The 15,481-nt window shown below is 36.0% G+C and overlaps 1 protein-coding gene across 1 annotated transcript; it reads right to left on the bottom strand.

Moving 5' to 3' along the window:
* Positions 1–4,387: 4,387 nt before the first annotated feature.
* LOC21405855 (TMV resistance protein N) lies at positions 4,388–7,758 on the bottom strand. The gene is made up of 6 exons (XM_010105279.1): positions 7,549–7,758; positions 6,150–6,535; positions 5,106–5,685; positions 4,756–4,833; positions 4,606–4,671; positions 4,388–4,507 (listed from the first exon to the last, which is right to left on the bottom strand). The coding sequence occupies exons 1-6, from the start codon at positions 7,756–7,758 to the stop codon at positions 4,388–4,390; spliced, it is 1,440 nt and encodes a 479-aa protein (XP_010103581.1).
* Between the last annotated feature and the right edge of the window lie 7,723 nt (positions 7,759–15,481).

The following is a 15,481-nucleotide window of genomic DNA, read 5'->3' on the forward strand; positions in this document are numbered from 1 at the left end:
CCTAAGTATGGCCGGCCAAGTGAAGAGAAAAAGGAGAAAAAAAACTAATCATGAGTCCTATTCACCTCTCTCATCACATCACATCAAATCACACACACTAACCTACCCCTTGCACATTTGTCCATTCCCTTAAGTTACTTATTAAAACTATCCAAAATTATACTGACAGCTATTTTCTCCTGTATACGGGTACTGGATACTAGTTTGTACTGTGCTGGGAGATTCTTAAAATTAAGATTCTCAAACTGTATCTGTACTAGAAATTCTTCCGTTTTAAAGCACGGTGAGAATTTATCGATCGAATTTACTTGATTGGAAAAACGTGAACTTAACGTGAAATCTGCTACAGAATTTAGGAATGCAGATGTTCATTCCATAAATCCTTCAATCACAAAATGTACATAGTATAATGATTTTCTAGGAAAATCCTTAACTTAAATACATGAATTTCATTATTGAAATTATGGGATTTTCTTGGTCACTACAAAATGGTATTAATCTTAATGCCAAAGGAGTATATGCTGCATGTGCTCTGCAAAATAAGAAAAAATCTGGATTTGGGGCATAGTTTTCATAGAAGAAGTCTATGTGAGAGTGAGCCTTTATGTGTCGATTGAAGATCGTCCTTCGGGAGAAGGATTAGAAGCTTTCGGGAGAAAGCACACTGCCAGCCGAAGGGATTTTGTCTTTTAGTTTTGAAGACGAGTGGTGCTCGCTGGACAAGGCCATTAAGGAGATTCGATACGGCGGCGACAACGTCAAGGAGGGAGTCTTTGGGTGTATAAGTCCGATTAGTGTTTGTAATCCTTTGAACTTAGTGGATTGTTCATTGTCTGGGCGTGGCCCCGCAGAGTAGGTGTACGCACCGAACTACGATACCACTTTCGTGTGTTCTTTATGCTTTCTGTTATTTTATTGCACTCACAATCACTGGAACTGAATTAAAAGAAAAACATATATGTCTACACTTTTACTATCATCAGTGTCATAACCAGTGTTGCAACACCACTTGTGACACCAGGATAAAAACAGACCTTTCAATTGGTATCAGAGTGGTTCACTAACCATTTGTTTGGTGAGGTTTGAGCGGTTCCTTAACCCTTTGTTTGGTGAGATTTTGGGAGTTGGTCTGTTGTAGCAGGGATGGATTTTCTAAAAGAAGGGGGTTCAGTTTCACGCTCCCCACTACTTGATGGCACTAAGAAGTTCAACAAGAAGGAATAAAGGCCAAACTTTGGCAATGTCAACCATTTCCGGAAGAATAAAGCTATAGCAAATAACACAGAGATGGAAACAAAAACAAGGGTATTCAATGTTGGGAATGCTACGGTTACGGCCACATAAAATTCGAGTGTGCTAACACTCTCAAGAAGAGGAAGAAATCACATAATGCTACCTGGAGTGATGAAGAATCTGAAGGAAGTCAGGAGTATGATGATGATCATGTGAGTAATTTAGTTGCTTTCAATATTTATACTAATAAGGATGTTTCTGTCTACAGTGTCGCAGACAGTGTTGCAACACTGCCTGTAACAGATTTCATGAACAGTGAAAACGAAGAAGATTTTTTAGATTCTGAGAGTAACAGTGATGGCGAGGAGTTGACATTGATGACATACAAGAAGCTTATAAGACCATATTCAGCAAATGAGTTAAAGTATGTGAAATGAATAAGTCTCTACGGGAGCAAGTTGATGAGCTTATTAAAGAGAATGATGTGCTTAAGAGGGCTATCATAACCTATGAATTTCAAGTTGCTGAAAATGAGAAAAAGTTGCAGGACACAATAGTAGAATTGGAGCGCACTCAAAAGTCACTTAAAATGATGAATTCCGGCACCACCAAACTTGATCATATTCTCTCTATAGGAAAAGCGAGTTGTGATCGTCATGAACTTGGCTACACTGGTGAATGTTCAACATCCAAAACAGTGTTTGTGAAGGAGACACCTACTCCTGAATCTCGGACTATCCTCAGTAAGAAAGGTATTATCTTACCCCCACGACGTAAAAAGTTTGTTCTCATATGTCATTACTGCGGTTTAGTTGGCCATATAAGACCAAGATGCTACAAGTATTTGAATGCTTTGAAGAGAGGTGTGCTCATGAATCCACCAAATTCCGCAAACTCAAGAAGGACACATAAAGCAAAGATTGATGTGCAAAATAAATTTCCTAGATGTGTTTGAGTAAGGAAATCTGATTTAAGGTGTCATAGGGCTTGCACTTCTTTTAAAGCATGTACTACTAACTCTGAGTATTGTGATAATGGTTACTCCAAGTTTTTGATAGATGATAAAAGCAATATGCATGGAAGAATATTATATTCAGGGGGAGTAAGACTCGTAGAGGACTCAGGGGGAGCAAGTTGCATAAATCAATGAATTAGAATGTGATTTGCAGGAAAGTGTTATACCGAGTGTTACATTTGGTGTTACAACACTTTCTGCGACAACAACTTCTAAAAGGTTATCCAATTATTATTTATTATTTTTATTTTTGCTTATTTTATTCAAAAAGGGGGAGAACAATGTACTTTTATGATTCTTCTAGTTTTTGAAAGTGTTTTTGAATTTTTATTAAGAATAGGAACTTGTGTTAGTTTTGCCAAAAAATGCCAAAGGGGGAGATTGTTAGGATTTTATTAGTTGGCATGTTTTGGAATTGGGTTGTATAAAATTCAAAAACAGGGTCAAGTTCATGATTGATGTAGATTCAGATTTTGAGGTAATTTTGGTTGCTAATTGCTCCGAATTTGAAATGTTTTTGTTGATGGAAATCAATATTTGGAAGGACATTTTAGAGAAGATTTGGAAGATTTGATTGACATATTCAAATTAGGAGATTTGCATATTTGTTGGAGAAAATATGCTCATATGGAAAAGTGATTTGCTGCATAATTGATTTGAAGAGATCTGAAGAGATATCTTAGATATATTTGATTTGGAGTGTAAATGGTATTAATCTTGGTGTCAAAGGAGTATATGCTGCATGTGCTCTGCAAAATAAGAAAAAATCTGGATTGGTGCTATTGTTATATATATATATATATATATATATTGCATGTGTGTACGTGAATGTGTGTGCCTCGGATGGAAGAGAAATTATTTTTTATGTTTTTGAGCTTTTAAAAATTAAAGGTGACTTTGGGGCATAGTTTTCATAGAAGAAATATTCAGAAAAAGTCTATGTGAGAGTGAGCCTTTATGTGTTGATTGAAGATCGTCCTTCGGGAGAAGGATTAGAAGCTTTCAGGAGAAAGCACACTGCCAGCCGAAGGGATTTCACCTTGCAGTTTTGAAGATGAGTGGTGCTCGCTGGACAAGGTCATTAAAGAGATTCGATACGGCGGCGACAACGTCAATGAGGGAGTTTTTAGGCATATAAGTCCGATTGGTGTTTGTAATCCTTTGAACTTAGCGGATTGTTCATTGTCTGGGCATGGCCCCGCAGAGTAGGTGTGCGCACCGAACTGCGATACCATTTTCGTATGTTCTTTATGCTTTCTGTTATTTTATTGCACTCACAATCACTTGAACTGAATTAAAAGAAAAACATATATGTCTACACTTTTACTTTTATCAATATCACAACCAATGTTGCAACACCACTTGTGACGTGAATGTGTGTGCCTCGGATGGAAGAGAAATTGTTTTTTATGTCTTTGAGCTTTTAGAAATTAAAGGTGACATTTGGGGCATAGTTTTCATAGAAGAAATATTCAGAAAAAGTCTATGTGAGAGTGAGCCTTTATGTGTTGATTGAAGATCGTCTTTCAGGGGAAGGATTAGAAGCATTCGAGAGAAAGCACACTGCCAGCCGAAGGGATTTCGCCTTGCAGTTTTGAAGACGAGTGGTGCTCGCTGGACAAGGTCATTAAGGAGATTCGATACGGCGGCAACATCGTCAAGGAGGGAGTCTTTGGGTGTATAAGTCCGATTGGTGTTTATAATCCTTTGAACTTAGTGGATTGTTCATTGTCTGGGCGTGGCCCCGCATAGTAAGTGTGCGCACCGAACTGCGATACCATTTTCGTGTGTTCTTTATGCTTTCTGTTATTTTATTGCACTCACAATCACTGAAACTGAATTAAAAGAAAATCATATATGTCTACACTTTTACTTTCATCAGTGTCACAACTAGTGTTGTAACACCACTTGTGACACCATGATAAAAACAGACCTTTCATAGTTAAAAAAAGAAAGAAAAAATACACAGGACAATATCATATGAACAAATACACGGGACTAAGTTTGTCCCTGACTAATAGTTTTGAAATCTGACAGCTACTATTTTATCGTATATTGCAAGACGGATACTGAAGGTAATGAACGCACAAAAGCATGTACTTTCGTTAAGCAATCGTAAACCACTTAATTTTACGGGCCCTAAATATCTGCAGCCACGGGATCCACTACTTCAGCTTCACGCACGCTTGAGCTGGATCCAACATCTTCTAGCATTGCACAAGAGCAAGAGGCATGGTTCAGCTCACGTATCATCTGTGCCTGCAGCACCACAATCATATAGATAGTATATTCGCATATACACGTACAGAATGTAAAAGTACTTGTTGGAATACTTCGATGCATACGAGAATCAACACCTGAATTTCACCCTTCTCGCGTTCTCTGATCAAACATTCTTCAAGATACTTCACAGTCTCATCGGTCTAAATTAAGAACAGAGCTGGTGAATAAGAATGGGATTGGTTATAAGTCTCAAACAGGAGAAGTGGGGTGAATCCACTGCTTACCTTGTAACCGTAGCTTTGTATATATTCCTTTAGTTCTGCAATTTTGAGACAACTTTGCTGGTACGGCTCCCAGATTTTCTATACAAGAAGAATTAGTTGATCCAACTTCTTGCTAGGAATCAATACTCACAAGTTAAAATGATTATATTTAAAGGAAAAGAAATCCCGACCAGTACCCTTTAAAAGTGCACGAGTCTTGATTTTTATCCTTTTACTCTTGATTAACAATCTTTTTAGTCAAATAACTACATTTTAGTAATCAAGAATAAATGATAAAAATCTTAAACTCGTGGACTTTAATGGGTAAGTTCAGCCATTTTCTCTTGAAAGGAAAAGAAGCTAATAATTACTTGGATATCAAGTGGCAGAGGGTTGCCTTGAGCCATAAATATTTGATCCACACCAAAGTCATGAAGCAAAGGCAACATCCTAGTTGTTATAATTATTTTGCTTCCTAAACCAAACCAATTTCTGCTTCCAACTAGAGCAAGCAATTGGTACAGTCCATCGACGCCATCGAGAACTATCAGAACCGTTTTTCGACAGAGTCGTTCTTTAATCTCAGCCGCACCTATTGTCACACTGGTTATGTTGATATCCTCTCCTAGTAGATCAAAGAGAAGTTGTTTTTGTAATTGAACTACGCCTTCTGTGGTTGCTGATTTCTGTCCAACACCACTTATAAAGCTACAGCCATTAAAAGCACGAAAAATTCTATCAAAAAGAGCTTGGGCCATCACAGTCTTTCCCATTGTGGCTTCCCCAGCAATCCCCACTACCAGAACATCATCAACTCCTAATTGCAAGAAGAGATTTAGATATTCATGACTGAGATCATATCCAAGCGAATGGATCGAAATATTTAGATTTGAGGGTAGTTTTTTTTTCAAAATATCTCCAACAATTTCCTCAATAAACTCAGCGTCCGACCTGCAGGAAGACGTCATCATAACATAACTTTAAGTATGCAAGTAATGCCAGAAATTTTAGTTGAATCTTAAATAAGACACAGTTATAACAAATACCAGAAAACATTTTTTTTTTTTTGACACACACACAATAATAATAATAATAATAATAATAATAAAATGAAATACATTTTGGTAACAACTGATTTCATCATCAACAGAAGTTTCAATTCTATATTTATGCCTTTATATGTTTGGAGTGTGTTCCTATATTTGGTCATGATCACCAAGTAAAAAAAGCAGAAAACAAAAACAAAAAGTGTACGTACGCGAAGAAGATTCAGAAAAAGAAAAAGAAATAGGGATCTTTACTCTCACTGGATTAATTTTGAGACCAATCAATCGAACATTCCTAATCTATCAATTTACAAAAGTAAAGGTCTGATATATATATACATATATATATATATATATATATTCAATTACCTGGGGTTCTTTGGATGCCATCCGCATAGACTAGATGCTACATAGAGAGCAGCCTTCCATGCTTTCACTTCCTGGGTCCTAAATATCTTTTCATGTTTCAAAAATGCATCTCTAAAACTTTCAGTCTGTTTTCGAACAAGCGATGGATCGATATGGTAAAACACGGGCACAACAATCTGCCTATTTGTCTCCCTGCATTGGAGTACATAAACTAGTTGCTTCAAACACCAATCGGACGAAGCATAGTTTCTCGAAAAAATTACCAGCGAAATGCTATATTCTCGGATGTTGTCCTCATATGAATCTTCAAATATTGCCCCTAAAGGGGTGATACTCCCCTGACCTAAACCAGCATAAAGGTGGCTAGTATCATTCGTATTCATTTCCTGCAAATTCATTAACTGAAATACTTAACAAGAATTCGGGACCTGCTCAAATGATGGTGAGTTTATTTTTTTTATTTATTCATTTTGAAACATTTATATATACATGAAACAATATAAACAGAAAAGCGAAAGAGAGAAGTAGTTACTGAATGTGCTAACGGGACGGAGATTTAATTGCCGTTTAAAAATCAAGAAAGCGTTGCACTTGGTGATGACTATGGTTATAATCCTCTTTTAAACCAAAATGTTTGGTTGTGCCATCAAAAAAAAAAAAAAAAAAAAAAAGTTTTGTTGTGGTCACTATTAAAACTAAGGTGACCAACAGGCTACGATCTGTATCGCGAATTGGGATCGACGTTGAGGTCAAGACCGTCGCCAAGGTCAGGTTAATGGTCAATGACCGCCACTGGGAGGATTAGTACTAAGGATAGACAGAGATCGCTATCGAGATCTGGCCAATGGGCCAAATCGATACCTAGACCGAGTCAGGTGACCATGATTGCTATTAGAATCAAGCCAATGACATGATCGAGTCAGGATCGTCATCGGGATTGCCACCAAGTTTGAGAGAAACTAATGACATGGTAGAGTTAGGCCTAGCAGGGGTCAAATCAGGACCTCCTCAACAGTGGAGGTGGGACTACAATAAAGATCGGAATCCAAATTCATAAAGAAAGAAAATGCATTGAAAATTTTCTAAAGACCTATTTGGAAAGATTTTAAATTAGATTTGAGGGGTCAAAATATAATTCTCAAGTGTTCTTAAACACACACATGACTTTTAGCCAAAAAAAAAAAAAAAAACGTACACGTGCACACATACGACATAACTATAGACGATGTTTATGTTAAAAACAAAAACCATTGAAAACGGGGTCTTAAATCCTCATTATTTTATTTGCTTTCTTCTTCTTTCCGCAATACAACCAGAAAGTTTCAGGCGTAATCCTGTTTATTTTTATTATTTTTTATGAAAGAATAGAAGAAGCATAATAGTTTCTGGAAAAAATTACCTGCGAGATGCTTGATTTTCGGATTCCATTTTCAAGTGAACCTGCAATTTCTTTCCCTTTCGGATTATTCCATGATTTCTCGCTCCTTATATAATAGGTGGTTTTGATACTCTCCCGGTCTAAACCAACAGAAAGCTTTCCAATAAAATCATCAAGGATATCCTCATCACTAAAGCTAAAATAGACACCCTTCATTTCCTGCAAATCCATTAACTGAAATACTTAACAAGAATTCAGGACCTACTCAAATGGTGGTGACTTTATTTTTTATTTATTTATTCATTTTGAAACATTTTTATATACATGTAACAATATAAACAAAAAAGTGAAGGAGACAACTTACTTAATGTGCTAACGGGACGGAGATTTAATTTCTGTTTAAGAATCAAGAAAGCGTTGCACTTGGTGATGACTATGAATACATACATTTATATGTATTAATATGTATGTATGTGTGTGTGTGTGTGTGTGTTTGTGTATTAAGGGTGGCATAAATGAGGATTACATTGAAACTACTTAATTGGATTCAGATGAAGCAGCTGATTAGCATCATAGGAAATTTCCTCTTAGATCAGGGGAAAGAGGTTAGTCACAGCATTTTATACTAACATCCAAGTATTTTATCAAAGAACACCATGGCTTTTCAACCAAAAAATAATAAAATAATAAAATAATAAAAAAAAAAAGAAGAAGAAAAAGAGACGCCTTCCCTGTTAGTTGACCATGACTATTCACCTAAGTTTGATATTTAAATTTTTATTTTCAATGAACATAAATGAAGGGATGGGCTATGATTTAATGGTTTCTGATTAAGGATTGATATTAGAACATCTCTAATGTAATATTACAATTAATGTGTCAATTGTAAATTTAATATTTAATGTAAAAAATTCTCCAATGTAATGTTATTTGTTGTGTTAAATTTCTCATATGTTATACTTTGTGGCAAATTTCCCACCAAGTATAACATATGTAAAATTTGACATTTGATTACTATTTGTTAAAATGTTTACTTTTTTCATGTAACCAATGCAACTTTTGCATTTTTTAATGAGTACTACTAGGGACACTAACTCAAATCCCAACTTTTGTAGATGCAATCTCTTATCATTAATTGCCGTGACAATATTTTAAGCACTCACCAACAAAAAAAGGGACAGCTCACATGCCACATCAGTCGAAATTTGAGTTGGTGTCCCTATCATTATTCTTTTCTAATTATTTAAAAAAATTAACTTTTACAACTTTCAAAACTTAATAATTTATATCTAAACCTAACGAATTCTAAGTGCGCATTTGTTGGCGTAATTTATTTTGATTAATGGGTAGCATTGTTAGCGTTTATGCCCTTAGGAATAAATGTAACGATGTTCTTTGAGACATATTGACTATTATTCAAGATTTATTTATTTCATATATCTATGTATTGTCCTCGTTATGTTCATATAAGTTGAATGTATGATAAGCAAACTGAAAGTCTGAGACTGTCATTCTAAATCTTTAGGTCATGCATGTAATGTGAAGAACATGCGGAAAACAGGAATCTAAAAATGATTGTCTAACTCATATGATCCACAATCGAGGGAATAAAGTTGGGCGCTTTATTCAAGTTAAGATTGTTATATTGTCTACTTCCTTACGGAGACGGCTTGTCTTGGTCGTTGGAGGTGGGACTCCATGGGTAGAGACATTGATATGGTTTCTAATGGTGAATTCTATATTGGGTCAGACCAAAGTTGAATTGTTTTAATTAATAATTTCATTTGAATAAAACAATTCACTTTTGACGAATTATATGTTGTCATCTTAATCCTGAGGTGGATAATGAACCCGTATGCTTGACTTGTATCCTTTGATGTACGAAAGAGAGACATCCTAATATTATTTAAAGGTACGCTTACCGATACATTAGGGGTATAACTCGTGTATGCGTAGATTCGTTATTCATAGATAGTGGAATCCATAGCTCCTACAAAGAGTTAATGATATCCTCTTATACATTATCTGTGGATTGAAAATACAAGCGCTCGGCCATTAGACTACTCTGTGTTATCTAATGGTTTACTATTTGTAATGGTATGAATAGTGGTTTTCTGATGGTGTGATAATGGAACATAAGATAAATGTAATTGGGAAGGTAAAACAGAACTTGACCTCAAGTTGATTATAGATATTCTATGGGGATGTTACACTAATATATTGAGTCATGGACGAGAGCTATTCAGAGCTCTGTAAATACGCTATATAAATCAAGAGTGCAGCTCTAGGCTTTTAGTGGAGTAGCACTGGAGTTTTATAATTATGAGACGGACTTGTTAATTTACAAGTAGCATTGTGATTATAGGAGCTTGATTTATATATGTCCATCGGGTCCCTTTGCTAGCTCACATAATTTTCTGTAATAATACGGTGTATTTCCTACATATTGGTAACTTGTGGTATTTCCATAAAAGAGGTTCAAAGTTAATATGAGATTGGTTAATTCATGAGTGATTTATCGGGTGAATTAATTTTTAAATTAATTATAGATAAATTGGTTGAATTATTGTTTTAAGAGTTATTTAATATGGGAAGACTATAGCATCATGAACATGTTCTTGATTAGCTTTGGCATTGATTTAAAATTTTAAAATTCCGCTGCGCACTCGATGCCGTATTTTTTCCAACAATTGGTATCAGAGCCATGGTTATTTGTTCATGATTATGCTATGTACATAGATTTGTGATCTTAAAAATATCTCCTTTATGCTTGAATTGATATTTTAGAGAGTTGGCACTCTAGGGTTTCTATATTTTTTGGTCATCATGAATATATAGTGAATGGATGATTAAATAATTATTATTGATTATTATTTATAAATTATCAATGGTTTTTGATTATTTAATTTTTACCGGTTATGGTTCCTTAGAATTTAGAATGGTTGTATAGGAATTTGTTCTTGGCAATGTAATTAGATATACGGCCTATCATCAACGTTAGAGTTTATTTTATTTTCTTTCGTAGAAATTTTGTAAACTGGAAATGGTATAGGAATTTTCATGTAAAAATTCTTAGAGGAAATTTGTCATGGATCTTGAAGATGAAGGATGTAAAGGTATCTATTTTTTCCATTGTTTATAAAATTGTTTTGTGTTTTTAAATAAATTGAAAAGCTGCTTTGATTTTTGTTTTTTCAGTTTTTTGGTGACAATTTTTCAAAATTGTCAAAAATCTAGAAAATTTAGAAAATCTTTATGTTCACCGGTCAGACAGACCTAACATGGTAGTGCACAATTTTGCAGATTTTTGAAATTTTTTGAAGAAAACATTTTTATGATAACTAGAATTTGATCGTGATGAAGATTTCAAGGACAACCAGAAAGATTCAAGATGAAGGATCGATATATGTTTTGATTATTCTTAGTAATCTTTATTTTTTCTTTTCTCTAGGATGGAACCATAATATTATGGTTATTATTATTATGTTTGTTACTTAGCTTAATTGCTTTGTATGATTGTATATAATATGATTTGCTATATATGTGATAACATGTCATGTAGAATAGGGAGTGCCGCTCATTAAAATTGCTCATGCATATTTTTAACATAAAACCTTATTTTCAAAAGATTGAGTGGGTGAGGGTTTTTGAAGAAAAGACCCATGGCCTCCATCTTTGGTCCGCAGGTAACACATGGTGATACTGAATCCTAGGAAGGAATTCATTATGTACCGGTGTGGATCTCCGAGAGAATAATTTATTTGAACATATTTTATGGTTGTACACCCCTAGGTGACAGTTATAAAATATGGATCAAATAGTTGAAACGATGGTTATACACTCAAGATTAATTTAATTATTAATCTCCCCTAGGAGCTCTGTTAATTAAATTAATGGCCAAAGAAAACGATTATCAATATATACTAGACAAAGATTGATCCGGATGGTATATATCGATATGGCTCGCTGTTATATGATGGCAAGCATGTCCACTATGCTTCAAGCACAACATTAAGATTACATAACTGCTCGTCAAATTATGGATAATCTTGAAGACATGTTCGGCGGCCAAGCCGCTGAAAAACGTCGGGAAGCCCTAAATAACCTCATTAATTGCAGACAGAAGGTTGGGTCTTCCATAAAGGAACATATGCTGAAGGTGATGGGCTATTTGGCTGACGCTTAGACCAATGGGGCCGACATCGATGCTGAGTCTCAATTGACCATGATCTTTGAGACTTTATTGAAGGAGTATATTCCATTTAGGGCAACGTTCAATTTGAGCGCTAAACAGAATATAACCCTGACAAAGTTGATGCAAGAACTCTAAAAGTTCGAGCGGATGATCAAGGGGTCAACTATTGTGGAGGCCAACTTGGCTGAGGCATCTTCATCCAAACCCTCTCCAGGGAATGGAAAGAAGAAGCAAGACCAAGAAAGAGAGTTCTTCAGTTCCGCCAAACAAGGGCAAGAACAACAAGAAGAAGAAGAACCCGAACAAGCTCAAGTGCTTTCATTGCGGGAAGGTGGAGCACATGAAGACGAATTACAAGGACTACCTAGCCTCTAAAGGCAAAGGAGGGGTTCAAGCAAACGAGAAGTCTTCTAAATGAGAGCTTCACGTTGAGGATGGGCAATGGAACTCTAGTGTTGGCTGAAGTAGTGGGAGATGTCCATCTTTATTTTGATAGTTATAGAAGTTTATTTTTGCGAGACTATTTTTATGTTCCTCAATTTAAGAGGAATCTTATTTCTGTTGCTTATTTATTTAAGGATTCTTATTCAGTTTCTTTTAATAGTAAAGTTGTTATTCGTAAAAACAAGTCTTATATCTGTGATGGATAGATGCAAAATAATCTATATTTTATCAAACATAAGATGGACTCACTGCTAAACACTGAAGTTATTAATAACTCTACAAGGCTTACAACTTCTCATTTTAATGAGACATATCATTGGCATTTACGACTTGGTCACATTAGCCTTAGTAGGATACAGAGGTTGGTAAAGGATGGACCTTTAACTTCTTTAAAGGTTGGGTCCTTACCCCAATGTGAGTCTTGTTTGGAGGGCAAAATGACCAAAAGACATTTTGGGTCTAAGGGTAATAGGGTTGAAGAGGTTCTTGAACTTGTGCATAGTGATGTTTGTGGTCCATGAAGATCAAGGCAAGAGGAGGGTATGAGTGTTATGTCACTTTTATCGACGATTACTTAAGATATAGTTATGTGTACCTGATGCACCACAAAAGCAAAACTTTTGAGAAATTCAGGGAGTTTCAGGCTGAAGTGCAAAACCAATTGGGTAAACCCATAAAGGCACTTTGATCTAATCGAGGTGGAGAATACCTCTCTGATGAGTTCACTAGATACTTATTAGAAAATGGGATTCTATCCCATTTGACTGCACCTGGCACTCCACAACAGAATGTTGTAGCTGAGAAAAGAAATAGGACCTTGTTGGACATGGTATGGTCTACGATGAGTTATTTGACATTACCTATATCTTTCTGGGGATATGCTTTAAAAACTGCATGTTATCTTCTGAACAACGTGTCAGCAAAGTCAGTTCCTAAAACTCTTCACAAGTTGTGGACAAACAAGGCGACATCCTTGAACCATATTCGCATATGGGGATGTCTTGCACATGTCCTGGACAAGGAAGCAAACAAGTTGGAAGCACGTTCAAAAGTGTGCATTTTTGTAGGTTATCCAAGAGGGACGAAAGGGGGTTATTTCTATAACCCCAAGGAAAATAAAGTTGTGGTTTCAACAAATACAACATTCCCTTAGGGAAGTTACATGAACGACTTTAAGTCTCTTAGCAAACTAGTGCTTGAAGAAATGTCAAGTGACTTAGTCATACCGACAGTTCATTTGGAAACCGATCGAATCAGAGTAGAAAAGGAAACCCAACAACAACCTAAGGGGCATTAGCGTATTGGGAGGATCAGACATGAACTTGAGAGATTCATGGCTAATAGGGTGAGCTTTTTTGGCATAATCTTTGGAACATAACAGGGATCCTTATACTTACAGAAAAACTATGAAGGATGTTGATGCAAAGCTCTGGACAGAAGCCATGAAAGTTGAGATGGAATTTATGGATTTTAATCAAGTATGGAAACTTGTAGATCTTCCTGATGAGGTTAAGCCCATTGGGTGTAAATGGGTCTACAAGAGAAAGAGAAATGCAGAAGGAAAGGTCAAAACCTATAAGGCTAGACTGGTAGCTAAGGGTAACACGTAAAAGGAGGGAATCGACTACGAGGAAACCTTTTCGCCTGTAGCCATGCTTAAGTCCGTCCGTATTCTCTTATCCATTGCGGCTGCTCTCGACTGCGAGATCTGGCAAATGGATGTCAAGACAGCGTTCTTGAATAACCATCTTGAGGAAAGTATCTATATGGTATAACCAGAAGGCTTTGAGGCTAAGGGTCAAGAGAGAAAAGTCTGCAAGTTGCTAAAATCTATTTATGGAGTAAAGCAAGCTTCCCGTTTTTGAAACAAAAGATTTGACCAAGTGGTCAAAACTTTTGGATTCCAACAGAATATGGATGAACCTTGCATTTATAAGAATATTCAAGATGAGAAAGTGGTTTTTCTACTATTATATGTTGATGACATTCTACTCATGTTCAATGATATAGGGATTTTGTCATCAGTCAAAGTTTGGCTTACTAAACAGTTTGACATGAAGCACTTAGGAGAAGCTAATTATGTTCTGGGCATTTGGATCTTAAGAGATCGAAAGAACAAAATGATAGCTTTCTCTCAGGCTTCATACATAGATAAAATTCTCGAGAAGTATGCAATGCAGAATTTCAAGAAAGGTGGGCAACCATCGAGGTCAGAAATTACTCTTTTGAACTGTTATTATCTCAAGACATTTGAGAAAAGAGAATACATGGCAAAGGCACCCTATGCTTCGGCAGTTGGGAGCCTCATGTATGCAATACTTTGCACTCAACCGGACATTTGCCATGCGGTCGGGATTGTAAGTCGAATCCAGGACCTAACAACTGGGTAACGATCAAGCATATATTCAAGTATCTTCGAAGGACTAGAAATTATATGTTGATATATTCTGGGGAAGATTTGACACTTTAGGATATACAGATTTAGATTTTCAATCCTGTTTGGATTCTAGGAAATCGACTTCAGGTTATGTCTTTAATCTGGGAGGTGGTTCCGTTATTTGGAGGAATGTCAAGCAAACTTGTACTTCTAACTCAACGATGGAAGCTGAATATGTGGCAGCTAGAATTGATTTAAAAGAAGTAGTGTGGCTCTGTAAATTTCTGATAGATCCTGAAGTAGTTCCTGGTGTGGATAAGTCATTGAGACTATACTGTGATAATAGTGCGGCAATAGCTAACACCAAAGAACCAAGATATCAGAAAATAACTAAGCACATACACATGAAGTATAATGTGATAAGGAGCTTTATTGAAGAAGGGCATGTGGAAATATGCAAGATCGCGTCGAAGGACAATATGGCTAACCCGTTCATGAAGGTCCTGCCAGCTAAGGCCTTCGAGAAGCATTTCGAGGCTATGGGGATGCGTAGCATGTCACATTTACTCACTTAAGTGCAAGTGGGACATTGCTAGCGTTTATGCCCTTAGGAATAAATGTAATGATGTTCTTTGAGACATATTGACTATTAATGAAGATTTATTTATTTCATATATCTATGTACTGTCCTCATTATGTTTATATTAGTTGAACGTATGATAAGCAAACTGAAAGTCTGAGACTGTCATTCTAAATCTTTAGGTCATGCATGTAATGTGAAGAACATGCGGAAGACAGGAATCTAAAAATGATAGTCTAAATCATATGATCCACAATCGAGGGAATAAAGTTGGGCACTTTATTCATGTTAAGATTGTCATGTTGACTACTTCCTTACAGAGATGGCTTATCTTGGTCGTCGGAGGTGGGACTCCATG

This window comes from Morus notabilis, unplaced genomic scaffold (assembly GCF_000414095.1).
Source record: "Morus notabilis unplaced genomic scaffold, ASM41409v2 Scaffold437, whole genome shotgun sequence".
Lineage (NCBI taxonomy): Eukaryota > Viridiplantae > Streptophyta > Magnoliopsida > Rosales > Moraceae > Morus > Morus notabilis.

Excerpts from the sequence above, each read along its gene's own strand:
- LOC21405855 (XM_010105279.1), bottom strand. The coding sequence starts at position 7,758 with ATGGATTTGCAGGAAATGAAGGGTGTCTATTTTAGCTTTAGTGATGAG. Across the intron at positions 4,834-5,105 it reads CTCTGCCACTTGATATCCAA|AAAATCTGGGAGCCGTACCA; the intron begins GTAATTATTAGC and ends CTTCTTGTATAG. Across the intron at positions 4,672-4,755 it reads TACAAAGCTACGGTTACAAG|ACCGATGAGACTGTGAAGTA; the intron begins GTAAGCAGTGGA and ends TTCTTAATTTAG.